Here is a 24,280-nt window from a genome sequence, read left to right as displayed (position 1 = left end):
TGGGCGGGTGTCTCTGGTGGTGACAGACCAGGTGCTCCAGGCCCTGCAAAGGCAGAACAGGCTGAGGGACCCGGCCTCTGCCTCTCCCCAGCTTTGGGAAGAAGTCTTGGCCCTGCTGCTCTCCTGCCCTCACTGCCTGCACTGAGGAACACGGCTTCTGCCTGCACCAGAAACAGCCTGAGCACCTTTTGGGGGATTACTGGGCACTGCCACAAATCTCACCCCCTTCTTTTACCCCCCATGTGTCCCCTCCACCAGTGCTGGAGCTCCTACAAGGCAGCAACCAGGCTGTGTGTCACTCAGCCCCAGGAGAATTCCAGGATTTGGGGTGGAGGGTGGTTTGTGCTCCCACAGGTGGAGGCACGACTTGGTACCTGTCCCCAGGGAAGGGGTCACCATAGGCAGGAAAATTGCTGAGAAAAACCCCACACCATGGCCACGGTGAACGTTGTCTTCTGTGCCCCCAGGGATCTGCTGGAGAGCAAGATGCCCCTAACAGGGACAGAATCACACACCAAAGCTGAAAGTCCCCTCCTGAGGGGATCCGGGGGCCCAGCCCTGCTCCATCCCACTGCCAACCTCTGTACTTACAGCCTCAGAGGCAAAACATCCTCCAGCAAAGCGATGCAGTGTGCTCCCAACCCAGCTGGATCTGCAAAGCCCCAGAGCTGGCACAGCCAGAGCTCACCCAGCATTCACCTCCTTCCAGCCTCAGGGTTAGAAATTCCCAGGTTCTGCTGTGCTGCCGAGGAGGTGCAGAGCCTTTGGGAAGCTGCAGCGTTCCTGGGATGGGCACAAACACCAGCCTGCAGTAACAAAGCTCTCCCAGGTCTGTGTCTGGCCAGAGCACAGACAAGGCACTTCTGTCACTGACTTAAGCAGTGCAAAAAAAACCAAAAAAAAAAAAAAAATTAATTACAAAAAGAGACTACTGCCATTGTGCCCAGATTTGTATCAGTCGCCTTCGGGTGATGCCAAGCCATTTACCACCCTCACTTCCTGCTCACCACCCTCACTTTCCTGGAGAAAAACATGCATTTTAAATGTTTATTTAGAGCAGAAAGGATTTCAACAGATTGTATTTAAATACAAATAAATAGCAAGGGATGTTTCTGACAGGCACACATACCTGGTCTGAGTCTACCTGTTTGGTTTTCTTCCTATAAGAAAGAGAATGGATTGCTCTTCTAAATAATGCAGATACAGATCTGGAGGATGACAAACTTTAGACCAGGGAAGAACAAAACACAGGCTGTTCACAGAGGAATGTAAATGGGTGTAACTGACATTCAGAGGGCTACAAGCTCCCAAAGATACGGCTTTTCTCTTTACTCAGGTGCCCAAAACCAAAAAAGCAACATTTAACAGCACCTAGACCTACTTCTGAACTATTCAGGCTTTTAATGACCCATCCATCAGACATGCACAGCTCCCTTCCAGACCCTCGGGTGGGAAGCAGGGAGCTGCTGTGAGGTAAGTACATTGCTGTAGGATACAAACCTCTCTTTGCTACACCAGAGAGCAACACCTGCTTACAGACACCAGGGGCTGCTTAAAAATCATTTTCCTGCTCTTGCTTGAGACCACTGCTAAACAGCTTGAGGAAGCAACTCAACAGAGACCAACGAGGTGAAGATTCATCATAGGAAGGACTGGAGAGAACAGATATCAGCAAAATCAGAGCAGTCTCCTGGATACACCCTGCAACACCTCCCTTGCACACACAACCACAGCACTGCATGTACTAAGCATAAAATTGCCAGGCAGTGTTTTTTCCTCAGATTTCTACTTTGCAGGTAACATTTATGGAAGAGAAGCACATGCTACAGGTGAAATGGTTTCAGCAAAATGCCATCTATCAGGCTTGCAAACCAAGCACATGGTTCAGGTCACCCTCAGCACGCCGTGGAACTGTTTCACCGCCACCACTTGTGCCACTTCCCACCAAGACACAACCAACCTCTTCCAGCAGCTCCTGCAGATCAGAGGCTGGAGCAGTCAGCAGGCAACTGCTGAGGTCAGGTGCCTGACATATGTCTGGGAGGCTGCAGTGCTCTTCTCACACTGTCACAGCTGGTTGATGAGGAGCTCCCACTGAAGGGGGTACTGCAGGCAAACAGGAGATGTGCCCCCAGCAGTGCTCTGAAGCTTAGGGCATGCAGACCTCAGTGGGGTGGGAATTCCTACCCAGAGCCACTGCCAGAATGACACTGAAAATGCCATCAGGTCTTATCTTAAAGTGACCATATCGTAAAAGGAACAGCTGAAAGTTTTGCAAATCAAAATGCAAAACAAACTTGCTTTGGTGCATATAAACTACCGCACGCACAGTTACTAAAAGTGTTGCAAAATCTATTTCAAATGAGTTTTATTGAGATGAAAAAGTCTTCCATGGTAACTACAGAATGTTAATCACAAACCAAGTGCTTCCCCTCCATTAAAAACACAAATTGGAATACGTTTTGTTCAAAAATACTTTAAAAAGTAATCAGTTAAATGGAGTATTTTTGGATGTGCTTTACTCCATGCGCTGGTTACTGTTTCTAATCTTGCTAATGAATGCACACTAACGAGAGGTTGTCTGCGTGTTCATCAGAGGCTCTGAAGGGAACCTATTTCTCTGAACAGCTGTGGGGCCGTGCTGGCAGGCAGGAGAGCTCAGCAGAGCACCTGAGGTGTCACACAACCCCGGGCCACGTACCGCAGCACCGCACTCGGGTGGCAGGGTCCTCGCTCTACAAAGTACAAAAGCATTGGAGGAGCCCAGGTGCACAAAGCAGTGTTTCTTGCTACCATTCATAAGCATCATCTTCTAGATTTCCAGGCTGCTCTGGAATAAGGAGTAGTCCTTTTCTTATCCGGAGGTTTGAAGTAGGAATAAACGGGTGCTGCTGCGTATTCTGCATCTGGGTTTTCTGCCATCATTTTCAGCTTGGCTTCAATGGCCTTGATTTTTGCACTGACACTGGAAACAGAAGGAAAAAAAAATTAGAAGAGAAACTGAGCGTGGTCTTTGCAGGGAATCAGACTACAGCAATCCAGAGGTTTTGCTGACATATCCTCCACCAGGCAAGGAGGGCCCAGGCAACCCTGTGGGCACCCCCCAGCAGCACGGAGCTGGGAGGCAGGAGTCTGCTCTGTAAAGCCCACAACACTTCAACCCTCAGCATGAATTTGCTCCTCCAAAATACAACACAGCACCACAAAAAAACAGCCCTTGCACCTAACTCAGCACTTTCCTGGGGACACTGAGCAAGACCAGTACATAACAAGGCTTCCTACTTAATGTAAAATGATGTCATGTGAAGAGGTCTGAGCATGTGCAGCACTGCGCAGCTCAGGCCAGGCTGCTGGAAACAGCAGAGAAATGAAAGCCAGACTTCCTCCCAGCTACAAGACTGCCCGGGATGGGAAAACCCCAGACTCTAATTAGGTCAGGAAGAAACATTATTTCAGCATTAGCAGGGTTTATCCCAAAGGGAGAAGCTATCCTAGGTTACACCCCAGATTCCTAGGACTTTTGTTACTTGCTGTCCTCCACTGGGTATGGGCTGAGGAATGCTCCCTTCTCTGCTGGGGCTTCTTGCAGCATCCATCCTCACTAAACCAGCTCCTTCCTGCCTCTGATCCAAGCTCAGCAGCTGCACAGCTCAAGTCTCTTTGCTCAGGACTTCCCTGCTACTTCTGAATTCCAAGCTCATTTATCTGCAGGCAAAATTGTTATCCCCAGTTCTTGTTCCTTAGAGGGTTCCACTGACAGGACACAGAGGAAAATCACATAACCCTCTCAACCAGAGTGAATTAACAAAGCAGCACTACATGCCTTAGGTACACAGAAGGGCTGGAGAATTTAACTACATCCCACAAAGACAACCCACCAGCCCTAGTGGTAGCCAAAGGAAAAAAAAAAATCAAAAAGGTTTTATGTGAAGGACTACCTGTGATTTTGCTTTAATCCTTTGCCCCTACAATAGAAATTCTTGTTCATAAGTATTTTGCTAAATCAAATTTGTGTACTACATAACCTCACAATGAAATCCACAAGCAGCAGCACAAAGGATATTTCAGCCAAAGGAGATGAAACACTACACATTCTCAATTCATTTCCTCAACTCTCTTCTTCCCACCACTTTAGCAATCCCACACATCAGAAAATGAACTCCAGGTCTCAAGTGTCCCACATCAAACAAGTCCCTCTGCAGCACAGTGCCCTCCTAAAACCAGCTTTTCTGCCACGTTGCATTTTTAGCACTCCAGAATTGTTAAAGAGATGCCACCCTGCCACCTGCAGAGTTTGGTCACCTCTCACCCACCCCTTCTCCTACCTGAGGTTAGACTGGGGTGGCTCTGTGCTGGAAGATGGCTCCAGACTGATTGGAAGGATCTTCTCATTTTTATTGTGATCATATCTCTGCAAACAAGAGACCAAGGATTGAAGTGAAGTGAAATTATGAACAAAGAGCCATCAGCCAAAAGTTATGCTTTCAGGTTGGATTAGCATCACCTCAGTTTTTGTGAAGCTTTCACTAGAAGCGATTTTGGTGGCCAAATTCTGAAACAAATCCCAGCCATAATATTTGTAAGTACCAGCATAGAACACAGACTCTGATCCTGAACACTTACATGTATTGTACTACAGATCCTTAAACCTTATCCTGTCTTAACACTTCTTGTTTCCTCCTAGATAAGGCATAAGGCAAAGATGGTAAATTTTAAGGTAACTCCTGTACTGGATTGCTACACTCTTTGCACAGACATCGTGCAGAGTCAGAACTGCACAGAATCACCCAGTGCTGGAAAAAAAAAAAAAAAAAGAAAAAAAAAAAGGCCAGTTAGGAACCACCTCCTTTCTGTAGAAAGCAGCCTGTGATTCTCTCATCTCTGTGGGCAATGGGCCTCCTGAACTATTTGCAGTTTTCTGCCTCCTTATTTCGCTTGGCACAAAGTCAGGGTTGTTTTTCAGCAGAGCTGCTCCAACTGACAGTGTCTGGTAAGCCTTGGCTGCCCATCTTAGAACAACTTAGCATGGTGCTGGTACAGTCTGAAGTAAACACTCGTCACAGTAAGCCAAAGTTTTCTCTTGTTAAATCTTTCCACTCACAGATGAGGAAGTGCCAGGCAGACTGAACCAATGATTTATGAACGTTCCTCACCATGGCCTGGCCTGCCAAGCACTGAGCTACCCACTGAACTCCCAACTGAGCAGACACTTGCTCCTCTGGCTCTAACTCCTTCTATGGCCTGATCACTCCTCAGGCATCTGGAAGCACATGGCAATGTAGTAGCTTCAGAGCTAGAGAAAATGGAGTCTGGCTTTGCACAAGGCTGGATGTGCTGACAAGAACCCCCCGAGCCCTTGAAGCCAGTAATTAAAACAACATGGTCTCCTTTCACAAAGATACCTGGTTTGGTTTCTTTTTAGCATCCAAAACAGATGTATAGCATATTTGATAAGAGAGAGGGTAGAAAGCTGCTTATAAACTACTCAAAGGAAAACAGCAACAAGCAGCTCCCCTTCCACCTCCTCCAAAATCCTTTTGGAGTAAAGATACTAAAGCAAAGTAAAGAAAAATAAATAAAAAAAAAAATAAATTGTTCTACCAAATACCAGATTGAACAATAAGTTGTTCTATCAAATACCAGACAGTAAAATAACACAGGAGAAGCAAAAAAAAATGATTAAAAAAATACTATACAAGGATGTTCAAGAAAGTACTGCCTAAGTTAAAACTAAAAACTTGATGTTTTATGCAACAGAACAAGCAATAAAAGGATATTCAATGTAGAGGTGAAATACATTGCTTTAAAGTCAAAAGCAATTAGAGCTGCTGCCACTTAAGTGCTTTCAGAAGTGAAACAATGTAACCAAGTACTCTGTAGTTGGGAATTTCCATGCGTGTCCTATCCAAAAAGGGAGCAAAACCACAAAGGAAAGGACCCAAACTTCCAGCCAACCACTCACCAAGTTTGGGAAAAATTAAAACATGGACATTTATAGAAGTAATCTGCTCACACTGCTCTCACCAGAAACTCCCTCACAAAGAACATCAGGTTAAATGCCCCATTCTAACAGGCAGAGAATCCAGCACAGTTGGGGCTGGCAGAAGTGGAGGTTTGTCAGTCCTGTTTCTGTGAGAGCTGCTTCCCAGAGCAGACTGGAAGTACTTAGCCAGGCTAAGGTAAGCTTTGCTAAAAATGGTTCCTTAAACTTTTTCAACTCTGCAAATGAGAAGCACCCCTCCAGCCAGCAGCTTACCTTCACTTGTGCATGTGCCCACCTCACCACCAGTTTCTTGGAAAGGGCCAATTTCCCATTCAGACACTGGATTGCCTTCTCAGCTTCCTGCCCAGGAAGAGAGTTCAATAAACAAACCAAGACTTTAGTCAAAACCAACTGGGATGTAAACTGTTCTCTTTGTTAATCAGTCTTCTGTAAGTACAGCTACCTGACAGCAAAGCTTTCCCCACTGTTCCCTAATCCAGGAATACCTTTGAAAGACTCCAACATCTGAGCAGCAGACTTTTACCAGCCTTAATGATTTATTCTTTCACTTCTTTTGGGGGAGGAAATGGGGAAAATTATCACAGCCTCTCCACAGTACAACTCCACGAGTTCACTACAGAAGTGGACCAAAGAACTGGCTGGCCCTTTCTGATTGGGATTAGAAAGCAAGATTCAGGAAAAGTCAGCACAGGAGAAAGGAAATCACGGCTGCTACTCACAGGAGCAGTCACAGAATGGATCTGCTGGAGTCTGAGGGTTTGTGCAGGCAAGATATTTAATTTACCTCTTCCTGTTTTAGCTTTACATTAACACAAAAAAATAAAATGGGGAAATAAGCCAGTCATTTAAATCAGAATTTGAGATAAAACAACGTACCTGTTTGGTTTCAAAGTTCACAAAACAGTAACCTCTGGGCTGCCCTTCCAGAGCACCAGACTTGTGAAAGAGAAAGTCAAATTGCTTTACTTTGCCAAACTTCTGAAGGAGTTTGAGAAGGTGGTATCTGAAAGGGAGAAAAGACATTTGTGAAACCTCCACCACTCTGAAAACAAGGAGATAGAGAAGAACCCCCCCAAAACACACACACACACACACACACACACACACAATCACAGCCACTCTCCCCCACACCTGGCAGAGCTGGGAAAGCAGAACAAGCAGAACAATCTGCAGCCAGGAACTGACAGCAGAGCAGGCCAAAAAATGCACCAGGCAGAGCTCAGTATCATCCAGGCCAGCCCTGCCAGTGCTCCTGGCTCTGACAGCTTCCCAGTGGCACACACGTGAAAGTCAGAAACATATTCAGCCATTTCTCTCCCTGCCATCCAGTGGGCAGTGTGCTGCTTCCAATAAAACTGGGAAAAGCCAGAGCAAATCTGTCTGCTTAGTATCTAGTGCCCTAAGCAACTTAAAATAAGGAGCATTTGTTGTACAGCTATCCTGAGAGTTCTTTGCAGCTTTTCTGGTTCCCTGGATCCAAGTTTAAGAGCAGCTGACCCAGAAGGACAATGACATCTGTTCCTATTTCACTCCCTGATCCTAACCCAAGAGTTTAAGAATTGTCTCAGGGTTTAACAAGGGCATCTTAATCAGGAATTATCTTCTCCTGATCAGCTGTACAGCAGTTGTGAGCAGGCCATGTAGTTTAAGCCCAATTTTCAGCCAGTGCTCTTTGCTCTGAGAGCCTGGACATGGCCCCCAGGCACTGGGTGGAACCTTGTGTGAGTGACCAGCAGTGGCCAAGATGGCCAAATGCAGCAGGTAACTTTAGAGACAGCCCAGATGGCAACAGCAGACAATATTTTTCCTAATAAAGCCTGATAGGATGTCTGAAAAAGGCCACAAGCCCTTTGTTAAGCCTCAGGAGCCAGGCAAGAAAGTTCCAGGAATGTGAGTCATCCCACAGGATGGGTCACAGTGGACATTCAGGATGTGCACTTTTAAAGAGGTGAAGGTGCAGCAAGTGTTCAGATGAGCAGTGCAGAAGGGCCAAGTTATCTCCCAGAGGAATAAACACATTGTAATGGTTATGGAAGGCTTCCTACATCCTCTGGAATACAGGAGAAGCACTGTGGTTTTCCAAGAGGCTAGAAACCTCAGTCCCTGCTTGGAAGGGAGACAGCAAAGCAGGAACAGCACAAAAAAAAAAAAAAAAAACCAAAAAAAACCACCAAAAAAACAAAAACCAAAAAACCACCAAGGAGCTGGTTGCACAGTAGCCAAGTTTTACCTCTGCACCTCCAACTACCAACATGCAGTCAGATGTACAAGTGAAAACACTAACTTTGGAGGTTTCATGTATGTAAAACCTCACATGTTGAACTTCCAGAGCTTCCAAAATATGTAAGCACACTTCAGGTTTGTGCCTGTGAAGGCACTGCTACAAAAAGCAGTTTCAGCAGTGTGAAAATAAAGTCCTTGCCACTGGAAGGCTGTTCCCCTCCTGGCATTTCCAGAGGCAGTGGAAGGGCAACAAAGATTTGCTTTGCATTCTGTTTGGCCACAGCAACCCCCCTGCAGCTGCCCAGCTGAAAGGAGCACCTCATGGTGTGGTTTGGATTCTGTGAACTCTGCATTCAAATACCACTTTCTTTGCAGCAAAGTGGAAGTTGATCCTTTAAAACAAAGTTCACCAGGAGCCTAGAAGCCACCCATGTAGTCTATTTATTCAGAATCTTCAGGCTGCAGTGGATGCACACAGCATAGTCCAACCATGCAGTTCCTACAGCAGCAGCCCCCCTGCTCTCCCCAGACCAGCTCAGAACTGAGCTCTGGTGTAAGCAGCAGTTTCAGGGTTATGTTTTGGTGGTGTTAATACAGTCAGGGCATTAACATTAAACTGATGAGTAGCTCTCCAAGCCAAGAGGACCTGAGTGCTGGAGGAAGACCTGAAGCCTTAAAAAAAAACAAAACAAAACACCTTATCAAAGAGTGAGAACACACAAAAAGCTTTTCCTATGACAGTGACTCGGGCTCTGGGAGGCACTCGCACAGACGCGGCCCCGCAGCCAACCTCCATTTCCACTTCCTGTCATCTGATGTGAACTCGGGGCAGACCAGCAGCTCCCCCGTTTCCTTTTCCTCCATTCTTCCTCCTGGCACCCCCAGCACTATTCAAGCAGAGGCAAAGCTTCCTCTGAACAATGCTGTCCCGAGGAGACCGCAGAGGTGCCGGGCCACATGCGAAACCGATTACTGCGAAGAATTTTGCCCCACTGGGAGTCAGCAGGAGGCTGTAACAACAACTCGTGCACACATTGTTTTCTAGGTGAGACTCATCAAGATGGGATCCCAGACAAGTGGCAGAACAGCTGAGGAAGTCCAACACCCGCTGTTGGGTACCTGTGGAAAATGAACGGTCATCCAAAGGCTCCTGGAAACCAGATGATGCCTGTGCGTAAGCGCGGAGCTGGAAATGAAACCTTTGCCTGTCCAAAACGTTGAAAAGCCTCCAAAAGTTTTACAAACAGGAACAGGCAGAGGAGGCACTCCTGCCCCGCTTGCCACGCAGGAGACATCACTGACGTGGAGGGTTTTTTCCCCTGTGGGAAGGGAGCACCGAGAGGTGAAGTGGTGCCACGGCTGGGGGACAAACGCTGCCCCGCGGCGGTGCTGAGGGGACCCCACAGGTTCCTCCCTCAGGGACAGCAAAGCCAGAACCCATCCTCTGCTGCTCTCCTCCTGCCCTACACCCTGGCAGCCCCACAGCAGGGACCATTCAGCATGGAGATGATGTCCCATGGGGAGAGAACACCTCCCCCCAGCTGCTAAGGACACTCTGCAAGCTCCTGACACCTCCCCCAGGTTTCCGTCCCTGGGGGTGGATGCTGGATGCAGGGAGGGAACTCAGCCAAGCAAACCAAACCTTACTGGAGAGGAGGAATGGCCACCAGCAGACCCATCCCAGCACCTAGGGCTGGAGACCCTCTGAGGCTCCCAGCTGAGTTACAGCTGCTCAGATTGTGCACAAACCTCCTGCCAGGCTGCAATTTGTGGCAGCCCAACATTGATATAAATTCCTGTGACTGCAGCTTGTGTGTTCGTTGCCTATTAACTCCCCAGGGCTTGATTGCAGCTATAGGTTGCTCTCAAAATGGAAGCCTTGGATTAATTCAAGACTTTCTGAGCTCATTCCTGCTCGAGAAAGTCACACCCAGTTATTAACCCTGCCAACAACTCAATCAACTTCACTCCATCTTAAATCAAACATGGAAATTGCAGGGGCAGCCCTTAAAAAACCTGAGAGGAGCAGCCAGGGAAGGAGCAGATCTTTGGCTGTCAGATAAATGTGTTTGGTGTGGGATTGGGAACCTCAGCCAGGAAGAATCCAGATGAACAATGATGAGCAGAGATACAAACCTTCAGGATAAGAGAGTAGGGTCAAGATGGTTTATAGGAACTTGCTGACCTGCCCAAGACCTGCATTCTTTCTCTCTCTACACTGAGAAGGTGTTAAAAGGAAAAAGTGTTGTGGGTTTTTTTTAAATTATTCACAATGAAATGAAGATTACAATATAGCAGCAGGAGGGCACAGCCATTTTTAAAGCAAACCACAGAATTATAAAGCCTGGAACAAGCTACAGGCACTGTCACTCATCACTGGGCCAACTTCAAACACTCAGTGACACAGAACCACTCTGGGTCTGGTGACACTGGGGAGAACTCTTGTCACTGAACACAGTGCATTGTGCCAGGGCTCAGAGGAACAACTCAGGCTGAAAGATCTGCAAAAGCACCATAACAACCACCCTGGGGAGTGAAGGATCTCATGCATTCACACATTCCCAGAATCTTGAAGGCCCCAGCAAACCACACGCTCAAGAACTCTTCTCTCCCTAATTTTATGTGGTCAGGGAATGTGGACAAACCCAAGGAACATAGGGATAAAAATGGTAATTAATGCAGAAACCACCCAAAGCTGAAAGGCTGGAAAGCACAATGCATTAATGACTCCATTTAGAGGCTATTAGAAAAGTGCTCTGTCAAGATGAGCAACATTTAGAATAAAAACCTAGCACCTGCACATGCACAAAAAGGAGCAGGAAGAAAAAGTATTCCATGGCAGTGCTGCACAATGGTTGATCAGAAATGCTTCTTTCTTAGCAAACCTCAAATTGTTTTGGTTTGGGTTTTTTGGGGAATTTTCTTTTTTTAATACAACCTACTAATCTCTCAGCACACTATCCGAACACTGGACAGCAAGTCACATTTTCTGGACATTTCAGAGGTTCAAATGTTATGTTTGTTCAGAGGATAATTATCTGTAGACTGGAGAAAACACAAAATACACACAAATATGTGTGATTTACACACTTATCCACCACAAGCAGCCAGTCACACTGTTACTACTCAGCTACTTGAGTGAGTAACTCCTCGGTCCAACTTACTGCCACTGCTGGCATCAGAAAAACAACACAACAAGGCTCCTGAAAGCCTCAAACCTCAAATTCCAACATTTCCCGAGTTTATCCAAGATCACACACCCTTCAGGGCAGCAGGGCCCGGGGGTCACTCAAACACAGACCGGGTGACTGTCACCCCTCGCTGGGGGCTGAGCTGAGAGCCGGGGGGGCAACACCAGCCCGTGCCACCCTCCTGGGCACTGGGGTCCCCCAAACCATCACCCACCCCACACCTGGAGGGCACCGGAGTGGGGGGGTAGTGCTCAGAGCTACCCCTGGGGGTGGCCAGGGCTGGGGAGGGAGCAGACGGGCCGGAGGGGAGATGTGGGAGTGTCCGGGGGTGTTGGGGTAACGGGGGGGGGCGGAGACCCTTGGGTGGGGGGGTCCGGAGGAGGCGGTGCCGCTGCCGGGGGGGGGGATGGGATGGGATTGGGTGGGATGGGGTGGAGTAGGGTGGGATGGGATGGGATTGGGTGGAGTGGGGTGGGGTGGTTCCGGGTGGTTCCTGGGGAGCCGCGCTCAGGCACTCACTCGGTGATCTTGGGGTCGAGGTTGCCGATCCAGAGGCGGTGCCCGTCCTGCAGGGCGCCCTCCGAGAGGATGGAGGCGTTTTCCAGCGGCAGCGTCTGTCGCCCCGGCTCCATAGCTCCGCGGAGAGCAGCGGTGGGAGCGGAGCGGAGTGGGCCGGACCGGGCCGGACCGGACCGAGCCGAACCGGGCCCACACTCAGCACCAGCCCCGGGACGGAACCGCTCGGGCCGCTCCCTCCTGCCCAGGCCTCGCCCCGCCCTTGGCGACGTTTTATGACGACACAGCGCGGCGGCGCGGGCCGATGATGTCATCGGGAGTGCGCAGGGCTGCGGGGCGGTGAGCGCGGCAGCGGAACCGAACCCCCCACACACACCCCGAACCTTCCCATCCCCACCCCTTTACCCCGGCCCGGTTCCGGTCCGGCACCGGTTCCGATCCGGCCCGGCCGAGCCCTCTGCGGGGGAGCGGGACGGGGTCTCCAGGATCGGTGTCCCGGAGCCCGCTGGCGGGAGCTGGGGGTACCGCTCGGTCCGGTCCGATTCGGTCCGGTCCCGCAGCCGCCTCGCCTGTCCCCTGGCAGCGCCCGAACTTTCCGTCCCGAGCCCAGCAGAGCCGCAGCTGCGGGAACAGCCCCGGGGGAATGAACTGGGGGGGGGGTTCGGGAAACCCAAAGCTCTCGGGTGCTGGGCGGTACCGGGCCCGGGACAGCCGAGTGACAGGACACGGGGCGGAGTCCACCAAACCCTGACACCAAATGTCCCCGCCGGTCCCTGCGCTGTCCTGGACCTGCCCAACCACCCCCCCCCCCCACCCCTTCGCGCAGCCGAACCCCGAATCCGATCCTTCCCGGTACCCTGGGCCAGCCCCCGCCTTTTCTCTCTTCCAGGTGAGTCGCACAAGAGCCCCCGAGGATGGCGATGGCGCTCAGATGTTTCCGTCACCTGCCCCCCCTGCTTTATTCCTCTTCCTCCGCAGCCCTCCGGGGGCTCCCGCAGCTTCCCGCGGGCTGTCCCGACCCGCTCCGGTTCGGCTGCCAGCGGGGGGTCCATCAGGTGCTGCTGAGCCGGCAGTTTGCTACCAAAAAAGGTAACGGCACCGCCTTTTTCCTGGAGTCTGCAACCCCTGCAGCGTGTGGCCAGGTTTTCTTTTTTTCATCCCTTTTCTCTCCTGGATCAGAATTGAGCTGAGCTGGGCAGGAGGCAGCTCAGGAGCAGCTGCTTTGCCTGAGGGGGTAGCAGTGTCCCCTGAGCACAGCCTGTCCCCAGGAGAGCTCCTGCTGGGGCAGGAGGTGGCAGCTGTCATGACCCAGGCTGAGGGCAGTGCCCACAGCACCACCTGCAAATGGATTGTGGGTTCTGGGCTCTGTGCTGGCCCATTTACACACCAAAAACTCGAGTTAGTTGGGTTTATCTTTGACTCAATGGTGAATCTAACAGGGGGTTGAATGTCTTCTTTCTAAAGCAGCAGGGAACTGTTGTCAGAAATGGAAATTAATCTTGTGTGTAATCTGCAGCTAAAGGTAAGGGGCAGAGTCAAGCCAAAGTGAATATCAAAGCTGCCCTCGTGGAGGACATTATCAACTTGGAGGAAACCAGTGAAGACATGCAGGCAGTGGTAGAAGCTCTGAAAGAAGATTTCAGCAGAAATCTCAGTGTTAGAACCTCACCAGGTTGGTACCTTTCACACATGCTCTGCTGCCTCTCAGTGAGGATACCTGTCCCAGGAACAGAGAACTCCTGATTTTATCCAAATTGATTTTCCTTTTATTAAATTGTTCACTGAGCACCCAATTACTCCAACCTTGAGGTCCCCAGCTAAAGGCTTTCTTCACCCTGACCTTGACCAGGAAGAATCCATTTTTGTTAATAGTTTCCTGGAAATAGCCTTTGTAAGTGGGAGATGTCAAAAGTGTCTAACTGAACTGTTTGCAGATGTGATGAAGAAGCAGGTTGTCAGCTAATGGTGCAGTAGGGCAGGAAAAATCCAATTGCCATTAAATTAGCCTTTTGGAAATTGCCACCAGGCTGGTGTCTGGCATATACAAACTTTTTTTGCTGTGTGTCTTTGTGGTTAGTGACCTTTACAAGCCTTGTTCACTTAGTGAATTCTGTGTTTTAGGAAAAAATGTGAATATATTTGACTAAGCTACAGTTACTATAACACTCTGAACATACATATTTGTAAGTAGTATCAAGTTTCAGGGATAAAATTTAACATTAAACAATGACCACATTTGAATCATTCACCACCCCAGCTCTGGCAGGGGCACTTCAGTCTTTAATGGAGTTGGAAAGCATAGCTCAGTCTCTTAACTATTTATTTTAACCATAGGTATTTTTTTTAATTGCACTGATAAAGTACCTCTTGTCCCATGTGCCTTTTGGCCTGTTAACATTTTGCAACAGAAACCAGAGAGCAGATTAAGGGTAGCTGAGGGAGAAACTGAATACTTTAAATTAGGCAGTGAACAACATCTCCTCTTGGGACCTGGAAGAAAAAAAAAAAAAAAAAAAAAAAAAAAAAAGACAGGTTTAAGAGAACACCACTAAGTTGCAGACAATAGTTGTCTTGGTTTTTATAACAACATTTCGATTTTCTTGAAGTTCTGAGAATTAAAAAGTAACGATTTCCTTTTAATTCTTAACAATCTTGCTTAAGTTTTTCTGTTCCAGTAACAAAAACAAACAGGAGTTTTGTTTTTGTGGTTTTGTGCTCCAGAGTAGCATTGAAATATTTAGTTTGCAAATACCACAATGGGGATGCAGGAACACAAACAGCACCTGAAGCCTGAATAAACACGGGGATTTTGTTTTGTTTTGTCTGTAGTCTGCATACCAGAAGGGATACACTGCATACCCCTTTTTCTTCAGCATCCCTGGGAGCTGCTGCCTCATACTGAAACTTCCCTCTGTTTGCTTCTTTCTGAGGGGCCCTGGATCACATCGTGGTGATGACAAAAGAGGGGAAGTTTCCGCTCAACCAGCTGGGGCAGATCTCACAGAAGTCACCACAGCTCTTGGTAGTGAACATGACAAGTTTTCCAGAGGTAAGGGGAGATCATCACCATGGGAACCAACAGCTTGGTGCTGAGCAAAAGAACATTAGACAAGAATCACTCAAACCTGGCAGGGTGGAGAGCTGTGGCTGTGCTGCTGACACTCCACAGGAGCAGTGTTCCGCTCCTGTCTGCACGGGGCAAGCAACTCCCCAGGCACACAGAGCCTCTCAGAGAGTCAGAGGAGAGTTTTGTGCTGCCCCTCTGGCTGCCATGGCTCTGGGGTTGTACCCCCAGTGGGGCTGTACCCACTGCACAGTGCTCAGTGCTGTCCTGGGGCCCTGCTCAGGTATGGCTGAGCTCCTCCCTGGCAGTGCCTGCAGATCAGAACCCAACTGAGGTGCTTTGCCCTGTCCTCTGGAAGAGCTGGCTTCCCTTTGTTTTCTGCAGGAGCCTCACTGTGATTTGTCCCTAAATGAGGCAGCAGATCTGAATCCCACCTTGGGACCCTGCAGCAGGCTCAGCAGGTAGAGCTGGGCAGATGTGACAAGCACAAGGTTTGCTGTTCATCCCACTCCAGGTCTGGAGCTTTGCCAAAGCTTATCTCTATTTATTTTACAAAGGCTTTCCCCAATTAATTAAATCAGCAAAGTCTCAGAGAAGGTCAGTGAAAGGCACTTGATGCCTAAGTGTTTTTTAAAAGTGTATCCAGCCTGTGTAATGGCTGTGGAGAATGAAGGCCCCTCATCAGGGAGCACACTGAGCTGCTCAGAGCCAAGAGGGCCAGGAAGTCACTCCATGACTTAGCCCATTTTTCATTTCAGCTAGAACTAAAGCTGGTTTTCTCAATGCAATTCTTTTATACCATAACCATTCCACAGGCACAGTGAGCTCCTTAAGACCATTACAGACAGGTTTCCCTGATGTCACTCTTCACAGCATATGGACAGTGCTTCCTGGCATTGAAAAGCAAGTAAAAATGCCTGAAGAGTCTGGGAGAGAAAACACTGATAGAAAAGGACTTGGAGGGCCAAAGATCTGTTTGGCCTGAGAGTTATAAAACCAAACAAGATTGTGGTTTTTTTAAAGTGTGGCTATGTGTTTCATGGGCTGGAAAGGATGGGCAGTATTGAGCAATGTTGGGCAAAATATTTCAGTATTTCCCCTTCCTCGATCTCCTCCACTATTTATGTTCAACACCACAGCTCTGACCCAGCATTTCCTTCCTGCAGAGCAAGCACTGTCCATAACATAACACGTTTACATTCCTGACCTGCTGAGATCATCTTGGTTACATTTTCCCTGCCCTTGTTGTGTTCTAGAGGACAGCAGTGGTGTCTTGCAAAACACCAGCAGAGCATTCAGTTCATCCCGTGATGTCAGGGACCTGAACAGCCACACAGATTGTGCCTCAGCTGACAAAAGCTCAGCTTCATAATTCTGCTGCAGCAGCCTGGAGCTAAAGTTAACAGTGGGGAAGAGCATCTGAAATAGCACCACACCACATAGGAAATGTCACCCAAGTACCTCAAGCAGGCAGACTCACTCAGTCCTCTTGTTGTCAGTGTCAGGAGCAGAGCAGCCCGGCAGAGCACTGCAGGGCTGACCTTAAGAGCACACCAGCACCCTGAGGGGGTGGGGGGAGGAAAGATGTTTAATCACTCTGCCAGGCAAACCTGCAAACCCACTTTTTAAGCAGAGCAGAGTGTCAGCCAGCAGTGGTGGGGTTTTGAGAAGTTAATCCCAAGCAATAAGCTGCAAAATAAACAGGGAGCTGGGCAGAGGTGCAATTTCTCAGCCAGCTGCTACTGCCCTGCTGTCATGTGGTTAGGCTGTAGTGCTGAAGTGGTTAAGTTAGTTAAGGTTTCTAAATTGGCACTGGGTGATTTCTAGTGGGAAACATTCAACTGGAATTTCTAAATGCTCAGAATCTTTCATCTCCTCTGCCACAGTCAGCCTATGCCTTGGGAATACGTTGCGGTTTCGCTCTGCGTAGCCTCAAACCATTCAAATAGTTTCAAAGAAGCAAAACAGTTTTCTTTTGTTGTTGCTTCCCTTCCCTCTCCCCCCCCTCGTGCCCCCCTACCCCAATACTGAGCGTGGCCATGGTTCCCCATTCGGTTTGATCAAAGCTCTCTGCACCAATGTAACTTCCTGATCTTACTGGTAACAGAAGTAAATGTTTCCATGTTCCGTGGAGATGGATTGCCAACTATTGACAGAGTTCTGGCATATGGGAATGATTATTTCCTAATTCCCTTTACCTTTTGATCTGTTTTACAGAGCACAGCTGCAGCTATGAAGGCTATAAGGGAGAGTGGCATGAACCTGAACCCAGAAGTGGATGGGACAATAATTCGGGTGCCAGTTCCTAAGTGAGTATTGGGGGCTGCCTGAGCTCATCATCCTGCAAGAGAAGGCAAGAGGTTGCAGTGTAATGTCGTGATGCAGCTGCTTCCAAATAGCTTCATTTCAGGCTCAGGAAAGAAAAAAAAAAATAATCTGAGTCCCTAATGGAACCTTTTCCAAGTGTCTGAGCTCTCAGTCACCACATTTTTGCATCTGAGGGTTTGTCTCACTGTTCTTATATTCCCCCTGCAGAGGAAATTTGGTCCTAGCTGGCTGCAGCACTTCACAAGAGGTGGCCAAAGGCTTTTGAGACACACTGCCTGAACTCAGGGGCTGATTGTTTGCTGCCCTGCTGTAAATTCCCTCAATAACAGCAGCACAGAGCAGCTGTAGTGATCCTGTAGCATTAGGGGTGACTGGCACCTGTGGGTGCTGAGACCCTGCAGCAACAGAGCCATCTCAATACCCTGGGCAGACAGGGCTGTACATGATCTCTGGGGTTTACCTGGTGTTGGGGTGCTGTGAACAACACCCAGGGAGGGCAGAACCAGCTCCATACAGTGCCTGTGCTCACCAGCACCTCACTCATGCACTGCAGCTCACTAGCAGGTGACTCCTCAGTAAAGATGAAGCAAGTATTTCTGGGGCTTTAGATCTACTGCAAAAAAATTCTGTGGGATTTTTGTCTAGCATTTTGATCAGAGGAGTCTAATTGCAGCTTTCCATTGCTGTCAGTGAGCAGGAATGACATTATCATTCTATTTGCTGATTTTCTTTTTCCTCTGCTCCCTGCCCTTCCCCCATTCCTCAGGAGAGGAGGAGAAGGAGGAGGCCATCATTATCTTCATAATTGCTGAGGCTCCCGGGTTGCTGCACAGTGGTTTGATTGTTAATGGGCACTTGGGTCATCCTTGAATATGAATCGCAGGGGAGGAAACTCAAAAACTGCAAAGCCCAATCTTTTAAAAAAAAAAAAAAAATTTAAAAAAAAAAATCTTATTTTTTAAAACATACATGCACAGTCTGCCACTACCTTTTGCAGAGCAAAAACCAGGTCTTCTCCCTCCAGGAGAGATCTGCCTGCTGCATCCTCTTGTTCTCTGCTCTGTGAGCGTTGCTGGTCCTGGCCCCATTCCCCCCAGTTGGTTCAGCCCAGCCAGTCCTGAGTGAGAGGTTTTTGGCTGGGGAGCCCTGCCCTGCAGCTCTGCCCTTGGGGGTTTCTCACCTGCTCAGCAGTAACACCACTGGGTCTCCCTGAGTTTCATCCACAAGACAAGCAGCCAGTTCCAACCTTTTAAAACCTTCTCGTGCAAAGGGGGGAAGGAAACACTCTAATTCTGGTAGAGGCTTCTCTAATATTGTATCCCTGAATTACTTTTTCTAATTTACCAATAAGTTCTTCATTTTGACAACCCTAAGGATGTGTACAAATAATTATGACAGATGCAGTGGTATTGCCAAAATTATGACAGATCCAGAATGAAGAGACAATATGATTTCTGCTGAAACTGGTTATTTCATAATGGGAGGCACAGCAAAAGCAAAACCAAACCTGAATTATCCTTACCTGTTATTAAAAACCCTTTATTCTGACCTACCAGCTGGGCACACGTGCCTCTCACATTGTGCCTTATGCAGATCCAGCTATGTGTCAGTGCTTGAGAGCATTTCAACTGAGCATTTGGAAATGGAGCTTACTTCTCAGGACTTACTCTGTTAGTTTAGTTTTTGCATTGCAGTTTTAACAGAAAAAATACACTCTTTCCTTTCATGTTTACTTCTCCTTCCTGCTAGGATCCCCTCTGCTCCCCAGGGCATTTGCCTGTTTGTGTTGCTAGCACTGCAGAGGCAATATTTATTTGTATAAAAAGTGCTCTCTGAGGGTTTAAGAAGAAGAAAAAAAAAAAGTAAAGAAAACCAGCCATGGGAACATTTGTATTGGTTGATCTCTTGGCCGAATTTGACCTGACCTTGTGTCTTTTATGGTATTGCCTCATTTTTAGATTCATCTTTTTTGGACCCATTGTGTTACGCTGGATATTGTTTGTAAATTAGTAATATTTTTACACATGCTTTACTGAAAGCCAGATGACTCATTTGAAAGTTTAATGACTCATTGTGAGCTTTTTTTTCCTTTGCCCTTTAAGAAACATGCAAAGATACCTACTGTGGGGAGAAAGGACTCAAAAATCCATCTGACACAAACTAAAGCTGTTCCTGAGCTGTGTTGCTCCGGGTCTCTCATCAGCAGGAGCCTCTTGCATGTTTTTTTTTTTGTGTTGTTGAGCAATTCACGTTGGTCCCTATGTTTATCTGCAATTATGCATGCAGAATATCTAGTTAAGCCCACTTTCCTCTAGCTGATCCCTCTCATTCACAGGAAATTCCTAGTGTTTGAGATACAGAAATTATTCTTACCCACATAAATGCCTTTCCTTGGCAAGGAGCGTGGCCGTGTCCTGCTTGCTGTGGGTTTCCTCCCACCCCAGGCTGGAGCACCCAAGGGTCACAGTGTCACCCTACAGCTGGCTGGTGGAAGGAAAAAAAGAGGAGATGTTACCCAGGGTGTGTGTTTCTGAGCACCCACCAGGTTCTGTTCTCATCCTGATGGGGCAGGATTTAAACCTCAGCTCAAGGGAGGGCAGAGTTCCCCAGGGAAGGGGCAGCAGGCAGGGACCTTGCTTTTGTTCCCCACCTCTGGCACCCTTTCCTCAGCTTCCCTTTATGCTTTTTTTTTTTTTTGAGCTTTAGACAGGGGGTAGGGGCGACAGTTACTAGACAGAAAAGAAAACATATCTAAGAACAGCTTAAAAGTCCCAGATCTGGGGGCAGGATTAAACAACTGTCCTTAGAAACCATGGGCCTGGCTTGTGTTGATGGATTCCTTAACCAGAAACAGCATCTGCTTGCAAAAGTGTCCATTTCTGGCACTGTTGGTAGCATTGCTGAGAATTTACACACAGTCTGGCTGGAACATAAAACCCTCTGAGAAACTCCGCGGCGCTACGCAGTGATAAAAAGAAATTGGTGTTAATAAAGACAGACAAGGAGGCATGAAAGCTGTGACCCCGTGCCAAGAAGCATAGGAAATCTGGCAGTGCTGCATAAACAAAAACATTTCCTTAAAGGCTCAGCAGCCCCGAGCAGGCGAGTGATACCCTCGGCACAATTCACAAGAGCCGAGGAGCTGCCGGGGAGCTCTCCCTCCCACAGCAGCCATGCTCCTGCCCTGCCACCCAGCAGGAGATGGGAGAGATTTCCAGCTCCCTCCTCCAAGTTTAGCAGCTGGGATTGACTTCCCACAGACCACCCCCCACCAAAAAAAAAAAAAATCTGCCTGAGAATCTGACCTCCCCTGGACCTCTGCTTGCAGCCGGCTCTGCTGGTTCTGTGTCTGCCGTGGGACCCTGGCTGGGGAGCTCCAACCTGAGAAGCCCTGAAGGTGGGAGGCAGAGGAAACCACCAGTAACCCCACTCACTTCCAATAAGCTTCCCGTGCAACCATCTGCTCTGAGCAGCCTGGATGCCCAGGGAGGGGATTGGTGCCAGGCTGAGGGTCCCATCCTGCCCCTGGCAGCTTCCCCGAAGTGGGGCAGAGCTGGGGCTGCCCTGGGAGCTCTCACCCCGTGTTTCCTGAGCTCTCTGCAGGAAGAGTCTTGGCCTCAGTGTTTTGGTGACCTGGGCTGTTGCAGCCAATTTCTAAATACTCCTGTGAAATGTTTATTTTGCAATATCTCTTGCTAGCCAGTCCCAGGGAGCACACCGGGGTTTTTCTTTCTCGAGGCCGTCTGGAAACTTCAATAGCCATGAAAATGATTAAAATATTATTGTTAAGCACTAGCAGTTGATGTTGACAGTGATCAGCTGTAGGTGCTGGAGCATTACCAGAGCTGAGGTGACATGTCAGCCATGCCTGTGCCTTGTTCAGATGGCTGGGCTCCCTCATCACCTGCAGCTTTTGGTCTGGGATGGGAAGCTGAGGACTTTCTTGTGATATCAGAGCAGGAAATTGGGAGCACATCAGGGGGAGGGTGGGGCTGAAGCTCTCCTGGGCTGAGTTACCTGCAGCTGTACTGAGACACTCATTCCAGAGCCATATCCAGCATCCCCCTCTTGCCAAGCAGGGTGTTGCAGATTGTTTTGGTGAAGCCTGGTCATAATGAACAGCAGTAAGGTTCAGTGAAACAAGCTCTGTAGCTTCCAGGTATATAATTTAGCTTTTCAGGTGCAGGGAGATGATACTGAGCTTCAGAAAGGGACAGAGGTTTCCTCCTGGCTTTGCAGGATTATAGTTCTCACCTCCCAGATCTGGAAATGGATTTTCCTTCTTTCTCACAGATGTTTCAGCAGCAGAAAAAAAATAAAGTCTGAACATTTCAACCTGACTTTCAAGCACTGCAGCGCCAACTATAAAACAAGTAAGATTCAGTCCAAGTCTCTCAGGGCTGTGCTGGGAACTTTCCATCCAAGGCTGGGGACTTGCTTGACTGGGCTGTGCTGTCCTGGCTGCACTACACAGAAGTGGCTGCTTCACTCAGTTGGATCAAAGCAAGATAAAAACACCCCAAGCTGTCCCTTTGCCCATGGGATGTAGGGCATCCACACAGAGCAAGCTCCATCTCAACCCTGGCAGCTTTTGGGTGTCCCAGCACAGCCCAGCTCAGTGCTGCGTGGCAGGATGCTCAGAGAGGATCATGGCATTCACCCAAAGTCCTTCACACAAAACACATCTGGCTATGCTACACATGACATGGTTTTTCCTTTTAGTGTTTTCTTTTCTCCTCACTGCTAGGGTGACGAGGGAGCACAGGGAGAGCCTGGCCAAGCTTGCCAAGCAGTCCACCAACAAGTCCAAAGAGGCCCTGAGAAGGGTGCGAAGCAAAAGTATGAACCAGGTAAAGAAGTTCAAGAGCAAAGTATCTGAAGATACCATCTGGCTGATAGAAAAACAGGTAATTTTTTTTTTCCCCCTCCTGCTACTTTGTGATGTTTCACAGCTCAGTGGTGCTTTTGTCCCAGCCCTTGCTGACAAATCTCCAGCAATGAGAACCCAGCTGGGGAATGGGTGGCCCTGGGCTGCATTTTTTGAGTCAGCAGTGGCTGTTGCATTTGCTTTTTCTGTGCAAGATGTAGGGCTTCAATCTCAAAGACAAATTTGTGGTGTAAACCATTGTAAGTTAACATAGGAAAAAAATAAAATCTTCCAAGGAAACTCTAGGAGGGATTGATGCACAAATGAGCTGAACTTGGGGAGCAAAATGATCCCTGGCCATAGCTTTACCACCACTTGCCTGGCCACTGTGAAACAGCTGGTGTTAATGAGGATTGCCCGGGTTTGTTATTAATGAGAAGGCTAGCAAGATTATCTCTGTTAGGAGTTTCTGGCTCTGATTCAGGAAAATACTTAAGCACATACCTAATTCCCTAAGAGCAGATGTCACTGAAGTCAATTACTTGGGCATAAACTCAGGCACAAGCCTAAGTGTTTTACTGAGTTGATGCCTCTGAAGGCAGGCCATTACTTTTTAGCTGTTTGTTTATTAACAGCTAAAGTTAGATACATTGCAAATGCTTCAGGACAGTTCTCCTGTGCTCACAAAAATAAACACTGATATACAGAGCATTTGTGCAAGCAGGAAAAATGGCCATGCCACTGAAACTGAATCCTGTTGGGAAGCAGTCCTCCTAAAGCAGACAGATGGGTCTCTCTGCATTTGGAGAGGTAGCATCTCAAATCTCATTTTTGCTTGTACCCAAATTCTTCAGCATGGGGAAAGGTCACTGTCATCATACCTTAGACCTGGGCAGTGAGTGCATCTTAGTCCCAAAAAAACTAGTCCAGAACCCCCTGATGGGCTCCAGCCTTTATCTGCCATCCCTCAAATACATGCATGCACATTTTGGTCCCATTTACCAGCTGCTGTGTCCACACCTTGTTACCAGAAGAGCTGATCCCTGTGCAGGGCTTTAACAATCACCCTATATTTCTTTTTACAAGAAATAAAGAGATGCTACTTGATGTGGGAACACTTAGCATGTTCTGAGGCTGTGCTCCTGGTTTGCTGCGGGAAGGCTGCAGGAGGTTAGGAGACAAACCCTTCCTTCTCTGGTGCCAGCACCAGCAGGTCTCTACACCTCTGCCTTCCTCCCTTAAATCAGGACCTCACCAAGTCCCTTGTGAAGCTCAGCCAAGAGTTTCTGTTGTGCATCTCTTCTCAGAGCCCTTCCCCAGTCTCTCTTCTCACTGTTCAGACGAGACACCAGCACAGAATCACTGAGGGCAGATTGGAGCCCCCAAGAAGAGCCAGTGATTGCCCTAGCACTATTTTGGGTTTCATTAGGACTTTAGGTTTTGTTTCAGAAGGTGGTCCAGTCATTCCTTTCCCTTTAAACACTCGACCTCACCTAGCACACCACTCACACTTGTGCCATTTGTGCCATGTTGCCACAGATCCAGCAAATGGCAGACAGTGCTGCAGCCGAGATGGACAAGCTGCTGGCAGCCAAGACCAAGGAGCTGCTTGGATAAGCACCATCCCTATGGACACACTCCCCCAGCAAGAACACCCAGGACTTGGACCCACCCCTGGGACCTGGACCCACCCCTGGGACCATCCCTGCCTGTCAGCAGCCTCAGTGATGGGCAGGGATGGCTCTGCTGGACCTCTGGAGGAGCAGCTCTGGTGCTTTGGCTACTCCAGTTCCTCATACCAGAGCGTGCTGGAGGGAGGGGAGAACTCTCCTCACTGTTCCTCATCCAGGTGGCAACAGACATTGGTGAATTAAGATTAAAAATAAAATAGCAGGAAGGAAAACTGGAGGCTGCTGGAAGGGTTCCCACACAGAAGCCAAGGCAGAGGAGAGGGACTGCCCTGCTGGCCCAAACCTCACAGCCCAGCAGAGGCAAGGAGGAACCTGCACTGACCCGCTGCAAGCCTTGGCATTTATTTTTGCTTAAAATAAAGTCATAACAGGACAAGGAGGAGCATAGACAGCCAA

The 24,280-nt window shown here is 48.4% G+C and overlaps 2 protein-coding genes across 5 annotated transcripts; one reads left to right on the top strand and one right to left on the bottom strand.

Moving 5' to 3' along the window:
* Positions 1–2,351: 2,351 nt before the first annotated feature.
* RBM18 (RNA binding motif protein 18) lies at positions 2,352–12,211 on the bottom strand. The gene is made up of 5 exons (XM_071766231.1): positions 11,938–12,211; positions 6,881–7,007; positions 6,257–6,343; positions 4,326–4,411; positions 2,352–2,965 (listed from the first exon to the last, which is right to left on the bottom strand). Exons 1-5 carry the CDS (start codon positions 12,048–12,050, stop codon positions 2,806–2,808), a joined length of 573 nt encoding a protein of 190 aa, XP_071622332.1. The 5' UTR covers positions 12,051–12,211; the 3' UTR covers positions 2,352–2,805.
* On the top strand, positions 12,211–24,280 carry MRRF (mitochondrial ribosome recycling factor). Of its 4 annotated transcripts, XM_071766228.1 has the most exons (7): positions 12,211–12,273; positions 12,824–13,023; positions 13,451–13,606; positions 14,865–14,983; positions 17,216–17,307; positions 22,074–22,233; positions 23,733–24,280. In XM_071766228.1, exons 2-7 carry the CDS (start codon positions 12,849–12,851, stop codon positions 23,808–23,810), a joined length of 780 nt encoding a protein of 259 aa, XP_071622329.1. In that variant the 5' UTR covers positions 12,211–12,273; positions 12,824–12,848; the 3' UTR covers positions 23,811–24,280. The 4 variants fall into 4 exon arrangements, with proteins under 4 accessions (XP_071622329.1, XP_071622327.1, XP_071622330.1 ...); XM_071766226.1 differs by lacking the exon at positions 23,733–24,280 and having other exon boundaries at positions 21,620–22,167; XM_071766229.1 differs by lacking the exon at positions 12,824–13,023 and having other exon boundaries at positions 12,244–12,823.

Source organism: Heliangelus exortis, chromosome 22, assembly GCF_036169615.1.
Source record: "Heliangelus exortis chromosome 22, bHelExo1.hap1, whole genome shotgun sequence".
Lineage (NCBI taxonomy): Eukaryota > Metazoa > Chordata > Aves > Apodiformes > Trochilidae > Heliangelus > Heliangelus exortis.
The sequence above is the reverse complement of the archived record's forward strand: the minus strand, read 5'-3'. Positions and strand labels throughout refer to the sequence as shown.